The 22375-nt window shown below is 44.5% G+C and overlaps 1 protein-coding gene across 1 annotated transcript; it reads right to left on the bottom strand.

Moving 5' to 3' along the window:
- Nucleotides 1-17: 17 nt before the first annotated feature.
- TTL (tubulin tyrosine ligase) lies at nucleotides 18-21969 on the bottom strand. The gene is made up of 7 exons (XM_045827031.1): nucleotides 21680-21969; nucleotides 18750-18828; nucleotides 12961-13193; nucleotides 10492-10627; nucleotides 9233-9502; nucleotides 2400-2543; nucleotides 18-150 (listed from the first exon to the last, which is right to left on the bottom strand). Exons 1-7 carry the CDS (start codon nucleotides 21834-21836, stop codon nucleotides 36-38), a joined length of 1134 nt encoding a protein of 377 aa, XP_045682987.1. The 5' UTR covers nucleotides 21837-21969; the 3' UTR covers nucleotides 18-35.
- Between the last annotated feature and the right edge of the window lie 406 nt (nucleotides 21970-22375).

Genomic DNA, 22375 nt, shown 5'->3' with positions numbered 1-22375 from the left:
TCCCCCCCCGAGCAGGACCCCATGCTTCTCCCTTGTCACAGCCTGACGAACGCAGCTGGCTGGCTCTGCTGTGGCTCAGCATCAGGGGGCGGGAAGACGCTCGATATGGCTATGTCCACGATACCCTGGCATAGTTCTGCGTAGAGCTTCCTGGAACATGTTTAAAAAAATATTGTTGAGGAAGTTCATCAAAGTACAAGCAAAAAACCAAAGTTTTTTCACCAGGATCTTCTGCAGAAATTCCATCCCATGACCACATTCATACAACTGGCTTCCGCTGTCAGGGCAGGTGCCACAGACCCCGTGGGGAGACGAAGCGTCCCCTACCACGTTTCTGGAAGGCCTCACAGGCGAACAGACAGAGAACTCCCTCTCCGACATGACCTGCAGGGATGACTGGCAATTCCAGTCGGCCGCCCTGGTGTCTGCAGCAGGGACACATGGAAGGGCAGGCCTCCCCATGAAAAGCACTCACTCCGTGTGGTTGAGGGGACTTTAGGAAAGACTCCCTATGAGTGACAGCTAAGCTGAGGCCACAGGAATGAACAAAGTCAGACAGAGAATGGAGGGCAGGGCGGAAAAGAGAATGAAGGAGAGCAAAGACAGACACAAAGACAACCAAGAAGGGAGGAGGGGGACAGAGAGAGAGTGAGCTGGGGAGGGGAGAACAGGGAGGCACAATGAGAGGAGAAGCAGGAAGGAGAGAAAGGCAGGTGTTTGGGGAAGTGGATGGGTGCAGGCTGAGGCTGCAGGCAAGGCCCTTGCCTGGCCACATAGGGTCCTGATGCCACGTCCAGGGGTCTGGACTTAGTCCAGACAATGGAAACACCAAAGCAGAAAGGCTAAGGAGGAAAACTTCCCATCTAGTGTCTTTGGAATAGGAACAAGGCCCTCCATCTCCCATGGCCACTAATCCCTGTAGGCTTTCTGCCTGTTTCCTGGGGCAGCTCACGCGGCATGAGGCTGCCTGCGGGACTGATTCTAACGAAGGGTAAAATGAGACACGTGTGGCCCAGAGGGAAAACCCACATCATCTAGATCATGCTCTGGGCCACCCACCTGATGTGTTCCAGACACGGTTGGAATCCAGGTGGCTGGAGCCAAGGGCAATGCCCAGGTTGCCCCTCTCTGCAAAACTGAGGTTTTATTGTCCTGCTTTCCAGTCTTCACCAGGCAGACTGGAAATCTGGTTCCCACCCTCCCAATGCAATGGCAGATTCCTGTTGTCACCCTCCCCGTCGCAGGACCTCTTCCCCCATCCTGGCCACCCCCAGTTCCTTCTTACTGCCCTAAGGCTGGTGCTTCTATGTTCCAAACCACTCAGCCTCCCACTTATAGGGGACATTGACAGGAGGCCTGTGAGGCAGCGTGGGTGGTGACTAAAACTGGGTCTTGGCACATCAACTGCCTCTTGCCTCTCTGTGTGTCCCGGGCCCCTCATGGCTTTCCAGGCCGTCTCACTGTAAGCCCCGGCCCCTCCTCCAGTCCAGAAGTCCTCCCCTCTCAAAATCATACACCTAAAACAGAATCTATTTAGTTTCGATTACAGGCTTGTAACAACATGATTCATATAGTAATTAATCGGGCAGTGCCTGCCTGTCTCTTCCAGTGGACCTCCTTGGGAACGCTCACCTTTATGTGGCTTCCTCTTAAGTTTCCCGGAGGGGACATGCAGAAAGAGATGAAAGTGGATCTCAGAAGAATCAGCAGCCTTTAAGGGTCAAGTTCAAATGACTTTCCCTTCGGCGTACGGCCTTCCGAGGTGCAGTCCTGACTCACCTGACCATTCCCCGCTCCTTGCTCCTCTACACCGACACCGTGCGGCAGCAGCCAGGCTTCCCTGGGAGGATCAGGGGCTCCCCAAGGGCAGGCAGGTTCTGCTCACCTGTGCTCCTCACGGAGCCTGGCAATGAGCAAGGTCCCACTAGATGCTGTGTCCCCTTCCTGAAGGCTCCTCCCCCCTCCCCTGGGAACCTGCCCCGCTCCTCTCACGTCCCAGCTCCAGCTCCAGCTCCACTGCATCTCCAATGCCTCTCAGACCACTTCCTGCCCAAGGAGCCCTGCCCTTCTTGTTCACCACGATCTCCCCTGCTCCAGGAGCCTGCTCACCCGACTTGTCGCCCAAGGGCATCTCCTCTGGCAGTTACTAGCTTTGTTTGAAACTCTCACAGCAATGACCACCAACCTAAGTAGTCTGACTGCTCTACACACTCAGGAAAGTGGGAAAGGAAAGGCCTCAGCAAAGCCCCTGCCAGCAGGTCCTCCCCAGGGACTCCTGTCCGGTCACCTCCTCCCTGACAGTGGTCCAGGGTCACACAAGTGCACCACCTTGTTGAGACAAGTCATTCCAACTGCAGAACCAACTTCCACTTGCTACAACCAAGTGGTGTTCGGCTTACTGAGCACAAGCAGGGGCGCCATTGACCTCGATGAGCCAGACCTTCAGCTCCTCGTCCACCATGAAGTCGAAGCCAAACAGCTGGAAGCTCTGGTAAGGGAGGTGCCGGGTGCTGATGGCGGGCTCCACGCTCATGAGGCAGCTCCTGCAGGGCAGAGGGGAGAGCTAGCTGAGGGCACGGTGTGAGGGAGGAGGGACACCGGAGGTGGGCCGGATGACTGCACGTCCAATGTGCTGGCACAAATCAGCTGTGACTTAATTCTTTCTCTCAGTTATTGCCAGTAGATTACTCAAGACAATTGTCCTTATCAAGCATCTTATTAGAAGACTCTGCCACCAATCAGGACTTCACAAGTAGAGGCTGCTTTCCCAGCTTGGCGCTGCCACCCTTGCCCTGTAAACGTGGGTCCCTCCCACAGGACGGCACTACCACATTTTGTTTGTAATAAATAAAACAGTTCCGTGTCCTTTTCCACATAAAAGAAATGGATCACTAATCAGCAAGGAGCAGAATTTGCACAAAGAATATTAGCCTCATTCATTTCTTTTGCTTATTCCATTTCTATTGACAAATTGTTACTAATTAAAAGATTGAAGAGCTACATGTATTGAAACTAAATGTTGAAATAGAATAACTATTAACATCAACTACTGCTTGGAAAAAATGGAAAGACATAGAAAAATTGAAAACTCAATATAATACATAAGCATTTGAAGAACAAAATATAAAAGTTGAAAGTGAATCTCAGAAACATAGTGAATAAGTGAGGTCAGAGGTCAGCCTGCTGAGGCCAGAATCTTGGTCAGTGTTTGAACCTCCTGCAGCCCGGCTCTGACTTCAATAAAGTCGGGGGTGAAATAACCCTACTCTTGGTGCTGAGAGGGTCAATGAGGTGCTTCCCTAGGGAACTTATGATAAACCACTGTTCTCTAGTACAGCCATCCTGCAATACTTAGGCCATTTCTGTTTTATGAAGAGCTTCCCTGATTTCTCCCTAACTGAATGTTGGGGAAAATACCTGTCTTAGTAATAAAATATGTCATGATGACCCTACGGTTACCAGAGAGAGCTGTCCTTCTACTCACCAGGACAGTTAGAAGGAAAAACGTGCAGGCTTCCCTGTGAGTGGCCAGGACGTGTCCGTGGAGCAGGTTCGACTCAGGACTTCAGAGGCCCGAGGCCTCTGTGAGCGTGGGGCCAGCGTCCTGTTCCTCCAAGCTCTCCCTGCCACTCCACTCACTCCAAATATCAATTGCCCTTTGTTTATTTTTAGAATTTTTTACTCTTCACCCAAGGATATGTTTATTGATTTTAGATAGAAAGGAAGGGAAGGAGGGAGGGGAAGAGAGAGAGAGAGAAACATCCTTCCATTGGTTGCCTCCTGTACACATCCAGACCAGGGATCAAACCCACAGCAGGGGCATGCACCCTGCCCAGAGATGGAGCCCACAACCCTTTAGTGCATGAGACCACATTCCAGCCAACTGAGCCACCCAGCCAGGGCTCCTTTTATTTATTTATTTTACCCCCAAATGAGAATATTTATATATGCATATTTAAACCTTTAAAAATAATTTTGGAGCCCTGACTGGTGTGGCTCAGCTGGTTTGGCATTACCCTGAAAAGCGAAAGGTTGCCAATTCAATTCCTGGTCAGGGCATATGCCTGGGTTGTGGGTTCAGTTTCTGGTCACGGCACATAAAACAGGCAACCGATCGATGTTTCTCCCTCACATTGATGTTCCTCTCCACTTCTTTCTCCCTCCTTTCCCCTAAAAATAAATAAATAACATCTTTAAAATAATAATAACTATTATTGTTATGGTTGTTATTATTATTATTAGTAGTAGTAGTAGTATTTTGGACAGTTAGCCATTTAAGGGCCAATTGTAATAAGAACTTCTCCTTCCATTCATCTTAACCTGCAGTGGGACAAGCCACATATCACATTTTTTCCTATATCCTATCTATATGCTATAGAATACCCTTAACTTTTGTTTTAATTAAAACATTATAAATTGGATAGTACATTCTTTTAAGAAAAACATTATAATTATGAAAAAATATTTAATAGATACCCGTCATAAAGAGAGAGAGAGGGAGGGATGAGAAAAAGAGAAAAGCCCACCACACCAAAGGACAAAGAGCAAAAGGCACAGCATGCTCCGGCACAAAGAGGAAAGACTGAGAGCCAGGACCAAACCAAAGCTGAGTATTACCTTGTATCTGCTGGAAGCTCAAGATTGATAAGTCACTTTAAAGTAGGTTTTTTCATCATTGGGAGTTTATACAGGAATCTTTGTTCGGCTGGACTGGGCAGTTCGGGCCGGTAGCCAGGGTAAATACCCTGGGAGCAGGGAGCGCGCCCCCAGCACCAAGGTAGCAATGCTCTCTGCATAGAACCAGAACCTGGGGGCGTAGCGAATATCCAGCAAATGTTTTGCCTAAAATAGGAATTCTTTCTTCAGCATACTTGATTTATTTGGTATCAGAATTCTAACCATTTATAATCCCTGAAGAAATGGAACTCTGAGCCTTGTAATTATTCTGCTGGCCTCTATGTAAAACTACTTAAGGAGAAAGGCTCAGTCTTCATGATGGTGGTAATGCAATGGCAGAGCAGGTGAACAGACTGACAGGACAGGTGGAGGGCCCAGGAACAGAGCCTCACGTAAACAGCCACCTGGTGTGGAACAAGGGCACCTGACGTGCAGTGGGGAAAGGACAGCCTTGTGCACAAGCAGCTCCATGTCAATGAGAAACCCTTGTGATAAACAGGAAACCTGACACACAGCAATGCAGATCCATCACAGGTCTGAAATAAGGAGACAAAACCCAGAGGTCCATCAATTGCAGAGGAATAAACCATGGAACATTCACACAGTGGAATATTACATAGCAATGAAAAAGGGATAAACTGCCACTGTGCAACAATATGGATGAACCCCATAATCACAATATTGAAAAAAGTTGAACACAAAACAGTATATACAGTATATATGGAAATACAGTATACTTTCCTTTACATAACATTTAAGAACAAGCAATGGAATCCATAGTAATAAAAGTCAAAAGAGTAACCGTCTTTGCCAGGGAGTACGTATTTTGAAGTGGTTCAGGGAGTCTTTTGTGGTTCTCTGTTTTATATTCTAGTCTGTGTTATGATTAGGTGAGTATACACATCATTAAAGTTTCACTATGCTGTACATTTAAGATCTGTGGACTTTACTGCATGCATGTTACACCTCAGTTTAAAAAAAAACCCACTGGATTTGGCAAGCTGCAATAGATGAATAATAACCTTAAAAATTATTTCCAAGCAGCCCTGGCTGGCGTAGCTCAGTGGATTGAGCATGGGCTGCAAACCAAAGTGTCGCAGGTTCAATTCCCAGTCAGGGTACATGCCTGGGTTGCAGGCCATGACCCCCAGCAACTGCACATTGATGTTTCTCTCTCTCTCTATCTCCCTCCCTTCCCTCTCTAAAAATAAAATTTTAAAAAGAGCAAATATTTTAAAAATTTTTTAAAAATTTAAAAAAATTATTTTCAAGCATGTTAAGAAACATGATCAGGAGATAAAACAGACACTAGGTAACAAAGTTAAGTCAAAGGCTGTCAAATTTCTTTACATAGGGCCAGAGAGTAATTATTTTAGGTTTTGCAAGATATATAGTCTCTGTTGGATCATCTTCTATTTTTATTTTACAGACTTTTAAAATGTAAAAACCACTTTTGGTTTATAGTCACACAAAAACAGGCTACAGGCCAGATTTGGCCCACAGGTAACCTAGATTTGGGAGCTGTCAGAACAATGATATTAAAGAACTATAATTACTGTGTCCAAGAAAATACAAGACAAGTGGGAGAATTTCAAAAGAGAACGGCCATCTAAAAATAAAGAGTCAAATGGGAATTGTAGAGCTGAAAAGTAGGACTGAAATCAAGCACTTAACAGTTGAGTTTAACAGCGGTTGTAATAGCTTTGAGCTTTTTACTTTTTAGATTTTTAAAACAGGTTTTAATAAGTGAAGAAAGAGATAAAATGACACGCAAAAACCACAGGAGAAATGCGACACAGTGGAAAGGATAAATATCCACATACTTATACATGCAGAAGGAGAGGAAAATAGGAGAAAAGCCATAATTAAAAAGATGATGACCACGAACATTCCAAAACAGACGAAACATACCCAGCCACAGATTCCAGAAGCACTATGAAACCTATGCAGGAGTGTGTGCAAGGAAAACTACACACATCTTATAGTAAAATTTATAAAATTGACAAAAACGAATCTTAAACAGAGAAAAGAATCATCAAGAGCAACGCTGAGATTTCAGCTGCTGTCTCAACAGAAAAGACAAAAGCTGGAAGATAGTGTGTGCCGCCTTCAAAGTGCTAAAAAAATATTCACTGCTGGTCTAGAGATCCATTTCCAGAGCAAACGTCCTTTAGAAATGAAGACAAGGTGAATATATCAGATAAATAAAAAATGAGATTATTCATCATCAACAGAACTAACTTTATAAAACAGCATTAAAAATGAATTTTTTAAGAGAAAAATGATCCTAGACAAATGCGAGAACATGCATGCATGAAAAGCAAGCAACATGAAGGGTTAAAAATATATGGGGAAATACGAATGAATATTAACTGTACATATTAATATAAAAATGTCTCGTGACTCCAAAACACACGGAGCGTCGGTGACCATCTGGGCGCCCTCATCTGGAGCTCCAGGCCTCCTCCTGGGTCCCTGCTGCCCGTTCTCTGGAGATAACTGCTGCTTTGGATTCTGTGTTTATTGCTCCTTTGCCTCTCCATTTTTACCATGTAGATGCCATCCTCTAAATGATGTATGACTAAGCTTTGCTTGTTTTTTCAATTGATATGAATAGAATCAATCTGTATACATCTTGTACACAGCTTTTCTTTTTTTACTTTTTTGTTTGACATTATGTTTGTGTAAGTCCAGTAAAAACACCCTTCAGGAATAAGGTGAAATAAAGACATATTCAGGAGACGGAAAATTAAGAGGACATATCACAAGCAGAACTGCTCTAAAAACACATGACGGAGTCTGCCGGGAAACAACACCAGAGAGAAATCTGGAGCCTCAGGACAAAAGGAAGAGCGGAGACAATGGCAAATAACTGGGTAAAAAATATGTTTTTTCTTATTTTAATCTAAATGCATTTCTTGTAGACTTCGTACAGGTTAGCCTTGTATTTTTTTAAACCCAACCTGACTATCTACATTAAAAAATGCGTATAACAGTTGATACCAAAAATTACAACGTTATGTGGTAGTGATTTCAATGTGTGTGCATGTAATACACATAGCAACTATAACATACAGAAAAATCAAGTGAACTACAAGGTTATAAGATTTCTGCATCTTATTGGAAGTGGTGAATTATTAAGTCTAAGAAGACTGTGACATACTAGATACATATATTTTTTAATCCCTAGAATCACTACTAAAATTAGATAGATAGATAGATAGATATAGATATAGCCAAATACTCAACTGGAAAATTAAAATGGAACTCTAAAACAATTCAAATAATTCAAAAAAGGTCAGGAAATGGAGACATGAAAGCAAATAAAAATAAATAAAGAGGGAACAAATAAACCAAATAATAAAATGGTAGATATAAACCCAACCAAACCAATAATTACATTAAATTTAAATGATATTAACACAAATTAAAAGACAGAGATTATTATATTGGATTCAGAGCAAAACCAAACCCAACTCTGTGTTGTCGACCGGAGCCCACTGGAATCAAAGTAAAAGGGTGGAAAGGAAATGCTGCTGATCAAAGGAAAGCTGGAATGACTATATTCACAGTGAAAAACCAGCTCCGAAGTAAGAAATATTACCATGGGTAAAGACAGATGATAAAGTGGTCACTTTCCCAAAAAAGAACTACATGTATATGCACCAACATTAGATCTTCAAAATATATGAAACAAAAACTGATAAAACTAAAAAGAGACCTAGAGAAACCCACATTGTACTTGGAGACTTCTCAATAATAAAGAACAACAGAAAACCAGCAAGGATATAAAAGACTTAAACAACACTAGCATCCACCCTCACCAAATTCATGTTTATAGCACATTCTGCGTAAGTAGAGCAGAGTAGATGTTATTCCTAGTGCACATGGAACATGCACGAAGGTGGACCATATCTGAGACATGAAACAAACTAATGAAAGATGTCTGGAAAAAAATCCCCTAATATTTGAAAATTAAGCAAAAACTTCTAATAACACATAAGTCAAATATGAAGTCACAAGAGAAGCTAGAAAATATTTTAATAAAGTGAAAATAAAAACCCAACATAGCAAAACCTAGAGGAATGGCTAACAAGTACTTAGAGAGAAACTGATAGCATTAAGTGCTTATGGTTTTAAAAAATGAAGTCTCTCAAATCAATGATTTAACTTTTCACAAGGAAAACAGAAAAAGAACAGATTAAACACCACGTAAAAACAGAAAGTAGGAAATAATAAATAGCATAAATCAAAGAAATAAAAAAAATAGAGAAAAATCAATCAAGCCAAAAGCTGACTTTTTAAAAAGATTAATAAAATTGATAAACACTTAGTTAATCCATCCAAGCAAAATAGACAAGATAAAAATTACCAGTGTAAGGAATGAAAGCAGTGGCATCATTAGAGATCCTACAAACATCAAAAGGATGATTAAAAAATTACAAATAATTTTTGTCTTTAAATTAGACAACTTAAGTGGAATAATTCCTTGAAAGGTACAAACTCCCAAAGCTTCTTCAGGACACACATAACCAAAAAGATATAGTTCAGATACCTTATGATGTGCTTGATTTGTAGTAAGATACTGCTCTCCAGGGTGATGTTCAGAGCACTTGCCAGGTACTGATTGAACTCCTCAAAGAACATTTCATTCCCTTCTTCATACTTCCCGTAGTTCTTTGAATATTCCTTCTGAATGCAGTGATTGGTCAAATGGCAGGTTTTGTCTTGGAAATTATCAACATGATACGGTTCTGACGCAGTCCGTAGCACACCCTCTCGATAGAGGTAGATATTATACTGGTGATCCACCAGGACCCAGCTTCTGCAAGTCAACAAAAGCAGTTTTACTGAAGTCCTCCAAAGTTCCTTCATATCAGAAATATATGTATCATCTTCACGCCCTGATTTTCCTGGTGGGGGGAGAGGAAGAAGGTAGGTTCTAACAGTACACAAGCAAGCCGAGACCACTAGCTAAGAGGGTGAACTACCACTGTAATGATCAAATAAAAAATTTCCCCACAGTAACGAGGTCACTTTGATCCATTCAAAAGAGAGCATTTTAAAGACATTTGATGGGTTTGTTTTAAAGGTTAATCTATAAAACCTTCATTTGCCATGCTTGGTGATTTTAAGTAATTGTAAGAAAAGACTGTTCATCCTGCAGCTGGTCTGACAAAGAATAGTGACCTGACATTAAGGCAGCAGAGACCAAGTCCTTTCTAAAGAGTAAACAGCAAGGCCAAGAGTGGGCTGAGCTGAGGGCCATTCAGCTTTGCAAAGCACCACACCTCTTCTTCTCAGCAGGCCCTTTGCTAAGAAAGTGTTAAGTCCAAAACCCTGGGGTGTGTTTATGAAATCCTTAAAAAGTGGGACACAAATAAGGTCAGGACACGTAATTTTTGTCAGAGTCACATGATCTGTTGTGTCTGAATTATGTGTTCCATGTGTATCTCTCTGCTTCTTCTACAAGTAAGGCCCGTATATTTATACCCTTCTTTTCAGATCCACAAGTCATTTTCATTAAAGAGAATAGTAAGTAAAAAAATAAATAAAAGAGGGGGGAGGAGGAGAGGAAGAAGGAAGAAGAAGGAAGGAGGAGAAGGAGGAGAAGAAGGAGAAGGAGGAGGAGGAGGAGAAAAAAAAGAAAAAATATTGAAAGAAAAAGGGAGAATTAGGTACAGAAGCTCAGTTCCATTCAGCTGTGCTCAATTTTGGTAACATACTAAAAACATTCCTTGTCACCCTCCTCACCATACAACACGCCACTGCATTTTTTTTAGATGAGTGAAAGAAAGGACTTGGATGCATTACCGAATGTCAAACTTGCGATGACCGGGCTCCAGGAGCAGAGGGCGCTCGAGGTATTTCTGGATCACGTGCACCTGGCCCTGGTTGTCTATGAAATCCAGAAGTTCTGCAGCATCGGATGAGATGAGGATGCCTTCGCCTAACAGGGCAACAACAAAATGAAAATTAGTGCGGTTCATCCCAAGAGGAAACGCTCTCTGCAAACCCAGAGGGGAGACACTGACAGCAGGAAACGCAGGCAGGAGGTTCTTACTGGTGGCTCATTCGGTTTTCTCCACCCTTCCCTTTTCTAGTCACTCACTCTCCCCTCCACCCGCCAAAGCACCCGGGTCATTCAACTTTCTCTTCATATAGGGTTGTAAACACTGGCTTGGCAAGCTGCGATCATGAAGTTTCATTTTGAAAGACACTCTAAATGCCTAAGCATGCTAAATAAATGCTGCTCTCCTTTTGATCACTGGCTACCGGATAAACATGAGGTATGTACTACCTGTGACCACTTTTAATGCTGTATCTTATGGAAATACCAGGAAGATTAGGGCATAGATACAAATGTACAAGTGGATTCCCTGAAGCTTTGTGACAGAAAAAAATTGGCTACATTCAAAGTATCTCTAAACTTTATCAACACTAAATAACATTAACAGCTTCACCAAGGTATATTTTACATACCATAAAATCCACCTTTTTAAAGGGTGGATTCAATGGTTTTAGGTATGTTCCAGCAACCATCACTACAATCTCATTTTAGAACATTTTCCTCGCCTTCAAAACACCCCATATCTACTAGCAGCCACTCCCCATTCCTTCCTTGCCCTAGCCCCTGACAGACAGTAACCTACTGTGGGTCTGCCTGCTCTAGATGTCTCATATAAGTGGAATCATCAAGCATGTGGCCTTTTTGTGTCTGGCTGCTTTCACCGACCACCCTGTTTTCCAGGTTCATCCACACTGTCGCACATGTCAGTGCTTCATGCCTCTGTCTGACAGAATATCATTCCATCGTATGGTTAGATCACATTTTGCTCAACCATTCACCAAATAACTGATGGACAGTTAGGTTATTTCCACTCTTGTTTGGCTCTGATGAGTAATGCTGCTATGAAAATTTACACAGTTTTATGTGCCCATATGTTTTCAATTCTTTGGGGAGTTACACCTAGGAGTGGAATAATCTGGTAATTCTATGTCTAACTTTTTGAGAGACTATCAAACTGCTTCCCAAAACTGATGCACCATTTTACATTCCCCCAATATATGAGAGTTCCAATTTTTCACATGCCTGCCAACACTTGCTATTATCTGTCTACATGATCACAGGCATCTCAGTGGGTGTGAAGTGGTACCTCATTGTGACTTTGATTGGTATTTTCCTAATAACTAATAATGTTGAGCATGTTTTCATGTGTTTATTGGCTTAGTTGTTTGTCTTCTTTGGAGAAATTTCTATTCAGATTCTTTGCTCACTTCTTAATTTGGATTATTTGTCTTTTTATTATTGAGTTATAAGAGTTCTATATACATTCTGGATGCAGCTGCCTTATAAGAGATATGATTTGCAAGCATCTTCTCCCATTGTACACAACTCCATTACTGCATGGACCCTCACGTTGCTCTTTTAAAGCCACAGCTGCCTCCCTCCCCACACCACCTCCCTGACAACTACTAATCTGCTCTCTATTTCTATAGTTTTGTCATTCCAGAAATGTCATAAAAATAGGATTATATGGTATGTGACCTTTGGGAATCAGTTTTTTCACAAATCCCTGCATAAATCCCTGGAGATTCATTCAAGTTGCTGCTTTTAGCAATAGTTCATTCCCTTCTAGTGCCGAGTAGTATTCTGTGGTATCAGTTCACCAAAGTTTGCTTAATCATTCACCGTAATCATTCAAAGTTTGCTAATCAACCCAGGAATTCTGGGTTGTTTTCAGTTTTGGGCTATTATGAATAAAGCTGCTGTGAACAATCACATATAGGCTTCGTGTGGACATGTTTTCATTTCTCTGGGACAAGTGTCCAAAAGTGATGCAACTGGATCTGGAGCTTACAGGGAAAGACCTCACTGGAGATGTACACATATGTAGATGTACATGTATGAGTCATTAGTATGTAGATAAATATTTAAGACTATGTAACTAGATGTGCTATCTACCCTCAAGGACTCAGATTAGAAGATTCAGTCATCTGAATACATCACCAGCCCTCGCTGGATAGCTCAGTTGGTTAGAGCATCATCTCGATATGCCAAAGTTGCAGGTTTGATCCCCAGTTGGAACACATACAAGAATCAACCAGTGAGTGCACAAGTTAAGTGGAATAATAAATTGATGTTTCTGTCTTTTTCTCTCTTTCCCTTCCCCTCTCTTTAAAATCAATAAAGACAAATATATCATTAAAAGTCAGCATACAATTGCACCAAGTACTGGGAACCTACAGAGACAGGAGGTAGGGACAACGGTGCCAACTCACCTTTGGCACCAGCAGATGACTTTGCAATCCAAACGTTGCCCTCTCCATCTTCCTTCTTTTTGTTATAAGAAGCCAGGAAGAATTCCCTTTCGTCTGTCCTTGAGTTAGGGATTGGTGGGTGAATTCCATTCTGTGCAGGAGGAGCTGGCGTCTTGAGATTAGTGGGATAAATCACATAGGACTCAGGGAACCATGTGCAGGACTCGGCCAGTTCTGGGCTTGTCTTGATTAGCCTGGAACATGACAGAGGGTCAATCTCCCTTCTTAGCACTCTGACCCTCTATCCAGAAAAGGCTGCGCTACCTCCAGAGCTCGCCAAGGAGGCTGGGTATAACGGGGGCCAGGGGCTGGTCTCCTTCTCATCCCAGTCTTTGCTCTTGGCCTCCCTGGGCCGACCTGCAATGCACTATCGGGTGCACATAGCTGTCCACGCAACCTTACAGGCCTGTGTCAGCTGGTTCAAAGGGACCTAATGTCCAGAACCTAGTGCTTTTCAAAATGCATCTCCAAGGAAACTTAACTTGAAATAATCCTGAGCCAACACCTTCCTGGCTTCAAGACAGACTAAAAGAGGAATCTTTCTAATGGAACACAGGACTCCAGTGGTCATAACTAAACGTACCTCCTGTCCTCGCCCTCCTCCCCCCCAAAAAATAACATGACATGACAGAAGATAAAGTCAGGCTCTGGGCAAGGCACTTTATAAACAGCAGGGCTTATAAAGGGCTTCCCACCATGTCTACTCTCCAGCTGGTCCCCCCAAGGGAGGCACCAGCACCCCATTCCATGGATCAGGCACTGGGTTACAGAGAAGTAAGTATGTCCCCCAATACTATGAAGGTAGTAAGACTCGGGCAGGATGCAAGTCCCTAAATCCCAAGTCCTGCCTCTGCACTGACCCTCGCTCCCTAGGGATCAGAGCCAGGGAGGAACCAAAGACATTCACGGGCCTGGCCCAAGCTGGGCTCCCTCTTCTGTAGACTGTTCATATTAAGTCTGTGTTAAGGTTCACCGGCAAAACCCAGTCTGTGAGCAAATGGCAGAAATAATGAAAAGGAATTTACAAGTGAGATTGAAAACAAAGTTATTTTAAAGTTAAAGACAACAGGATTTGAGTTACTTGAACTCAAAGGAACAGACAAATACATTTCGAATTCACTGAATGTCCAACCCTATCTGCATTGTCCAGTAGGGTGGCCACTAGCCCCATGCAGCTCCTGAGCACTTGAAATGTGGCCAATATGACTCAGGAACTGAATTTTAAATCTAGTTAAGTTTTAATTTAAAGACTAAAACAGAACATATTTGTCCATAGCACAACTTCCTTGTTTTGGTAGGAGGACATTGCACTTTCAGCACTGGAGAACCTAAGCCATTTTCGCTGCATCGCAGCATGCATGTCCGGTGCGTCTGTTGTTCTGGCAGCACACATAGACACGTCACTGTTCCACTCAGGGACAATAGATCGATTCAGTCCCCGTGGGTTTTTCCATGCACTTATGAAACATTATAATGTGCTTATTATGCAGGCAGCAAGAGTTACAGTGATAGCTAGGTAAATCATAATTGGTAACTGAAGTGAAATATAATTGTTTTTTTAGTTAAAAAATAGGCACTGAACATGTATAAAGGACCCGTGGACAAGGACAATGGGGGAGGACTGCATATGGGGGAGAGGGATGGGCAGGGTGGGAGAGAGCAATGGGAGAAATGGTAACAACTACAATTCATTGTGGTTGTCCACAATTCATTGTTCTACTCTCAGAACAAACCTCACTGTGTATAGGAGACATTTTCAGCAAATGCATAATAAATTTGATAAGCATCTCCCTCTCAACAGTCAAAAAAGAATCAGTGAAATTAGTGGCTGAAATTCAAATTAAATAAATTAAGTGATTCAGCAAAAAAATGTAAACAAATTTTTAATAGAATCTGTGCTTGCAACTTTGGTCAGGTATAAAATGGCCTGGATTCTACACACAAAAAGAAAATCATTTCAGATGGAAATGTGGTAAAAGAAATTATTTTGAGGAAAATACTAAAAAAACTTTTTACAAAAAGTGAACAAATTTAGTTCAGCCAGTTAAGTAATTGCCCATAGAGCACATAACACTTCTAACAATATTAAAGATTTATTCAAAACTTGAAAATTAAAAACATTCACTCTAGATGAATGGTGTGACAGAAGAGATGCACCCGAGTATGCTTTGGGTGTATTTCCCTCAAAGGATTTGCAAATATATGAAAAAATATTGTCAAATTGCAGTCTACAAAATATCAAACTCATTGTGTAGCTAGTTTTTGATCTTTTACACCTGTCAAAGAAGAGTTTCACCTACGTGTTTCGAAACATCAGTTTCTATCACAACAGACAGTATTCCAGCTGGGCTGAGTTAAAATTGGATTCACTGGGATTTTTTAAAAGACTGATATTTCCTTTATTGCTTCTTTCTACTGTCTGATACATCTTGGAAACATCTGACCTAGGTTTTCTGAAGCACACTCCATGGAAAGCATCATGGATACAGTTGTTAAAATAGTTCAGTATATACTTGCAAATACAGAACTGCTACAAGAAACAGAAGACAATGTTTAATGATGCTGTACTCTTTGCAAAGGATAGTCAGATGGAGAGTTTTGCAAAGATTTAGTGTACAGTTCATTCCAGCTCAGGTTTTCTTGAAATAAAAAGAATGCTTGACAAATCATTATTTTCAGTAATTCACACTTCACTCAATTATCAAAGATTGCAACTGGCAGTGCAACTCTCACACCGCTACAAACAAGCTAATTTTAAAGCTCTGAGGAAGGGAAAAGAAGACTTTATTTATGACCCAGTCAGACAGGTATGAAAGTTTATGTTCCAAGTTTATAATACAAGTCCACAATAATGATTTTACAAAATTTCGTATAATGTGACTTAATGTGCAGAAGATTTTAATTGTAACAGACAGCAAACTGGCTGCAAAAACTAAGGAAATTTTTGAAGAACACTTGGGTAGTGTTAATAAATTTGGAGTTTCTTTTCAGTTTATTCAATACCCTTTTGAATTTGACAATAGTACCACTGAGTTAACACAAGAGTTGGTGGATTTACTTTACTTGGATATAGTTTAAAAATGATATATGATTTTGCTTTAAAGCCAAGTGAATTCTTCTAATAAAATGAACCTGTTTTGTCAATGTACATGTGATTATTAAAGGACAATGATTTTGGGTATTCAATTCAGTTATTGAAAATTTCTTACATAGGTGGGAACAACTTGAGCATACAAGTAATTTTTAAAGCATAAATTTTTATGAAATCTACATATAAAACAAGGGGTTTGCAATGAAAATTTGGTGTCTAAATTAAGATGTGCTATAAATATAAAATATACACCAGATTTTGAAGACTCAGAATTTTTTTAAAAATCTGAAATATGTAATTTGTTTATGTTAATGACATGTCAAAATGATATTTTTCATTATTTGGTTAAATAAAATATATGATTAAAATACATTGCACCTGTTTCTTTGTACTAATTTATTGTGGCTACTAGGAAATTTAAAATCACACAGGTGGCTGGCATGCTATTTCTGTTGGACAGCGCTGGCCTACAGGATAATTTTGATTTGAAAGCCTTCATTTCCTATATAAAACAGAGACCAGTTTCTACAGAAGTCCCTTGCATTTGTCCCATTTCCTCATAAGCCCATTTGGAAAGAAATCATGAATGGAGATTTACATCTACAAGGGAGAAATGCTCTTGAGAGGAAAAGAGTCTCCAACCTGAGCCGGAAGACAAGCCCTCAGGGCTCTGAGTCTATGGCCTCAGTGAATTTCTGACTCTTCCTGAAATGACAGCAGGAGGCGCCTGCTGTACAGGATCCTGTGTGAGGTCTTGTCAAAGCCTCTGGGTGATGCCCAGGCATACTGCCCGCGGTTCCCTGTGCACAGGCAAGAATGGCCCTGGCCCAGCACTGACTGCCATGGCCCTGGGCAATCTAGCTGCCCTCTGCAAGCTGCCATTTAACATGGCTTTTTTTTTTTAACTTTCTGAGCCATTTTGAGCCATGCAAAATTATGGGAAGGAGACAGAATGACAAAGTGAGCCATCACCTTCTGGAATTACTACAGTCCCTCTCACGGTACCTGAGAGAATAAAGGACACTTGTGAAGGTGAGGACAACCCCAGGCTGTGTAAGTCAAGACATCACAGGCTGTGTCACATGCCACCAAGGGGCAAAGAGCAGGCATGATCACCACCATCCCATTTTACGGAGGGACCACTTGGGAGGGTGGGGGGTGGGGAGGTGTCAGCATGGCGCTGTCCAAGGTCCTAGGGACCAGCTGCCTACTCAGACCTGGTCAGGACTCCAGTCTTGTACTCACTCAACCTCGCTGCAGCTGCTAAATATGCAAATACATAGGATATATTTTACAGTATCCTCTGTTCCTACTTATAAAAGCAAAATTCTACTTTTATCTTTACATAAAAAATCACAGTAGGAAAAAGATTGAATAAGCATTTTATAGTAATCTCTAAATGAGTAATCTGGATAAACAATCATGCCTCATTTCTAGTTCTAGTGAAAAAAGCTTCTGCTCTGAATATATAATAAATATGTAATCAGAAGAAGACTTCAGAAAGTCTGGTCTCTGTTGGGAGTAGCTGGCAAAGCAGGAAAGCCCAGCCCTGAGAGAAGTGGATACGAAGTCACTAGGGTCAGTGAGTCTGAATGAAACAGGGCACGTTCCTATGGACACTCCACCTTGTAAATGTCTAGAGTCCAGAAAGAAACGTGCGTGGGGAGAGGGCAGGCGCACTGAGTCATGTCTCCCACGCTTTCTCCCCGGGATGGTTGGTATGGCTGCACGCACGCCTTCAGTGTCATCACGGGGAAACGACTGGGACTTGCTGCAGCCCTGACTTCAGGGGCCACTCCCGCCTTCCCTACTGAAATGATAACAATAGCAGTGGTGGCCATAACAACAGTAATAACAATAAGAACTTCCACTTACACGGTGTGAATTGCCAGGCAGGCATTATTCAAAGCCTTTGCATAAATTAATTCAATATCAACAATAACCCCGAGACATTTACTATTATTATTCCTATTTTACAGAAAAGGAAACAAAGGCAAAGAGAGTCAAATGCTCACTATAAACCCCTGTGCCCCACACTTCACATGCATCACCTCATTCCATCCTCACCACTACCCATGAGGGACATACTGAGGCTTAGATGGATGAGGAAATTTGCCTAAACTAACAGGAAGAGCTGGGATTACAAGATCAGCAGATAATATGGTTTCTCTGTCTTAGGATACTGTTCTTATGACACCTACCAAACCCAGCTTTGCAGAGGGGGGTGGTGTAGCAGATGTGGTTATGCCTCACCAGGTGTCCTTTCTGAGGGGGCTCTGGCTGCTCTGAGAGTGGCTGCCAAGGGCTTGTGTGTGTCCCTTCTCCAGGGACCAGCTGTGCCCAGAAATGTCTTACTCCTCACCACCATCACTGGATGACAGATACGGGAGTGTAAAACACTCACAGAAGAAACCCGTCCCAGGCTCCGAGTTTGGGAGCCTGGCCTCAGAGACAGACAGGCTTCACCAAGTGCTAGGTGGCAGAGTTCTGGATTGTAATCAAAGTAGCTCAGAGGAAGCTCCAAAACTGATATGTGTCAGCTTTTTAAATAAAAGTATTTTTGCCCTTTAGAAATAACCCCACATTTTTCCTTAAGTGCTTTGCAATGAAAGCTAACACCATGTATGAAAAAAAAGAACAGGTTTTAAAGAGCACTTACTTCACTAAAGAAGCTTTGCGACACAGTTTGTCAGCCCCCCTGTAGTAATTCACCAACTGCACCAGCCCAGGCTCGTGACCTGTGAACGAAAGGGAGGCTCAGAAGGGGTCGGGAACCGGCCAGCACCCATGCACAGAGAGCGAACAGCTGTGTCATGCCCAGCTTTCTCTCTCCCTTTCAGGACTGGTGATTCAAGAAGGAATCACTTTGCTACCCTGCGCCTGCATGGCCCCTTGCCTCAGCATTCCACTGGCACACGTAGTATCCTCATAGTGGATACTATAATATCAACATCATAGAGCTGTCTGAGACCACTGCTGCCTTTGTTTGTTCTTAAAAAAAAAAGATTTTATTTACTTATTTTCGAAGAGAGGGGAAGGGAGAGAGAAAGAAAGGGAAACATCGATGTGCAAGATACCCTGGTCAGTTGGTTACCTCTCACACACCCCCCAACAGGGGACCTAGCCCACAGCCCAGGCATGTGCCCTGATTGGTAATCAAACTGGAGACCTTTTGGTTTGCAGGCTGGCACTCAATCCACTGAGTCACATAAGCCAGGGCTGTTTGTTCTTAAGGTGGAGGGCTACTTCCTATTTCACCTCTCTCAGATGCCCACTGTACCCCTTCCTGGCTTAACACACTGACTTGTGAGTTACCTCTGTACAGTTAGGACTTCAGCGGAGTCATGCCCTGACCTCCCAAGCCTTGTTCCCTATAGCCATCAGGGAAGGCAGCAGAATTGATGCTTCTTGTTCTCCAGCATATCTGTGTTTGCAGGCTTGAAAGAAAGCCACCAGAAGGCAAGGGAAGGCAGCAGACTTTTTTCTGTGCATTACTCCACAAGGAAACTGATTTTCAGTAGATCTTATGGCAAGTCCCCTGCTCCATAAAATTAGAGCAGAAAAGATACAAATAAAAACAAAAGTCTACATTTTTGTTTAAAATCCTAAAAAAAAATGCATTGAATTCCCAGCAATGAAAGCACAAAGCCAAACAAAGGGAGTTTGAAGGTAAGACTAATTCACCTGAGAACAGTAGACAAGCGGATAGAAAGTTTCAAGCATTTCCTGGCTGTCACCAGCTTCCTGGCTCACACCTGGGCTGCCTACCTTCTCACCTGTGGCCCTGGCATCCTGACCCTTTACCTGATTTCTCTTTGGGATCCCCATGGTGCACTTTAAACAAAAGCTAAATATGTATGCAGTGAAGGCATGAAACTATTTTGCTGATGGGATGCGGCTTCTTTTCCCACACACACCAAGTGTTTACTGCTCATCTGCCGACTTTGTGGGGCCTGTTGAGGTCTAGACCTGCCGGGTGGTTTCTGCTCCTTCGTCCTAGTCCTGACTGCCACAGCAAGGCCATCGACCCTGCTACAACCCTGCCAGAGCCATTTCTGTTTTTAGTGCTAGGAGGCCATCTAAGCTTTTACAGCCAAGCACTACAAAGAGGAAGGAAGTCAGACAGGCTGGGAAGTGGACGGAGCAAGGAGGAAATGTTCCCAAAGGTAAGCGGATTTTCTTCTTTGAGGGAAGGTGTTCTCTGTGGAGGGGGAGGGCTTCTTGGGGAGAAAGTTAACAAAAGGGGATCTCAGGCAAGTCCCCTGTATTCCAGGATTTCTGGGGGGTTAGAGCCAACCCCACCATGCGTCATAACCGTGTATAACCGTCAAGAGAGGTTCCCGGTACCATCCCAAAGAAGATTCCAGTAAGGCTGTGCCGCCACACCCTCCACTCCCCACACTACCCCACGGCACACGCTCTCCCTTCAAAGGCTCTAAGCTCACAGGAGCCAGTAGGTTTTCAGCCCCTGCCCCTTCAACCTCCCCACCCCTGCCACACCTATTTCTAGAAACTGTTTCCTCTCCTGGACACAGAACACTGCTCTGTCTGGTTGCCCTCCAGGGCACGATGGCTCTTCTTCATTACCGATTCTCTGCTTGGGTCTTTGGCCTGCAATTAGGCCCCTACCCCAGGGAATTTTGGCAGGGAACACGGCTGTCAGGGCCGAGGCTGCGCGTCCCGTGACTGCGCAACGAAGAGACGCGCGGAGGCTACCTTCAGGTCCGTGGGAGGGTAGTTGAAGCCCCTGCTCAACTTCTGGATTACGTCATCTGAAGAGCAGTGCGAGCGCTCCGCACCCCCACCGCCCTCCCACAGAAGGCCACGTGCACCAGGTGGTGCTAAGCCAGCTCCAACCATGTGAAGTAAACAGGGTAGAGGGTGAACCCAGCGTCGTGTAAAATCTGCATGCAGCACCTCATTGTGAACCCACAATTGTGAACACACACTTTCTTTGGTGAAGCTAAAGAGTGGTCTGAAATCACAAGTCCCCAGACCTTCCGAAACTCCTGCTTTTGGAATCCAGATCTTTTCCAAGTCCCCTGGCGGTTTATCTGAGCCTTGGGGGAGCTGAATCTTCGGGGTTTTCACCACACACAAGTGCCCCTCCCGCGCCCACACCAGGCCGGGAGCAATCTTCCGGCCAGATATCACCCCGGGCCCGGCTTCTTGGAGCCTTCCCGCCCCGCGCTCGGCCTGCGGACCTGCCTGATCCGGGCGTCGGCCAGGCGTGGGGGGCATCAGGCCTGGGACTGGGGATGGGCAGAAGGGACGCCTGGCCCGGGGATGGGAGACATCGGACCTCGGAAGGAAGGGCGCCGGGCCTTGGGATGGAGGGGGCGGGGTGTGCGGCGCAAGGATGGGAGCGTCGGCTCGCGGGCTGTGGGCCGTGAACCCGGGGCCGCGCGGTGACTCGGGTCCGAATCCGATTCCGAAGACCAGAGACATTAAGAACGATGGTTTAGGCCTTTAGGGATCCGTGTCTTACCCGCCGGAGGAGTGACGGGGGAAAGATCCGTGGCCTTAACACAAAAGCGCTGGCTCTAGCCGGCCCCGGGGCGGGGTGCGGACGGGAACGGGGACGCTCACCCAGTCTTCCGAAGGGCAGCCGGTTCCGCTCTCCTAGCATCAGGTTGAACCTGGGGTTGTCCCGCCGTAGCCTCTTCCAGTGGCCGGAGGCGACCAGCAGCCGGGAGACCTCGGCGTAGACGCTGCTGTTCTCGTCGCGAACCACGAAAGTGAACATGGCTAGGCCGCCGGGGCCGGGCGCAGGGACCAGACCAGCTCCTCGTGGAACCCGCCGGCTCTTCGCAGAAGCCCGGGTCCTTGGGTCCTGGCCCCGTCACCAGGGTCTCCGCCCTGCGCGCAGGACTGGGAACTCCAACCACGCCCCGCCTCCGCGCGTCCCCGCTCCCCCAGGGTCCTGTTCCCGCCGCGTCCCAGCCGCCCAGCCCCGCGCGTTCCCAATTCCCCAGGGCCCTGCTGCAAAGGCTTGGGTCACCGCGACACCGCCCACCGCGTCCCCGCCCGGCGCACAGGCCCCACCCCTTGCACAAGCCTGCGCTCCTCCCTCCAGCGTCACCAGAGTCCCCGCCCCGCGTCCCGTCCCGTCCCGCCCCGCCTGTGTCAGGAGTCCCCGCCTGCGCGGCCCCACCCGCGTCCCGCGATCCGGCACAGCTGCGGAGCCGCAGGGCTCTGTGAGTCCCAGCTCGGGCTGCAGAGGCGCGGGGAGGTGCGCTGGAGAGGGACTCGGGCCTGGACTGCGTCCGCCCGAGCTCAAGGTTA

The sequence above is a fragment of the Phyllostomus hastatus genome, unplaced genomic scaffold, assembly GCF_019186645.2.
Source record: "Phyllostomus hastatus isolate PE091 unplaced genomic scaffold, TTU_PhHast_1.1 phas_scaffold_78, whole genome shotgun sequence".
Classification (NCBI taxonomy): domain Eukaryota; kingdom Metazoa; phylum Chordata; class Mammalia; order Chiroptera; family Phyllostomidae; genus Phyllostomus; species Phyllostomus hastatus.
This window is presented reverse-complemented; position numbering and strand designations above follow the sequence as displayed.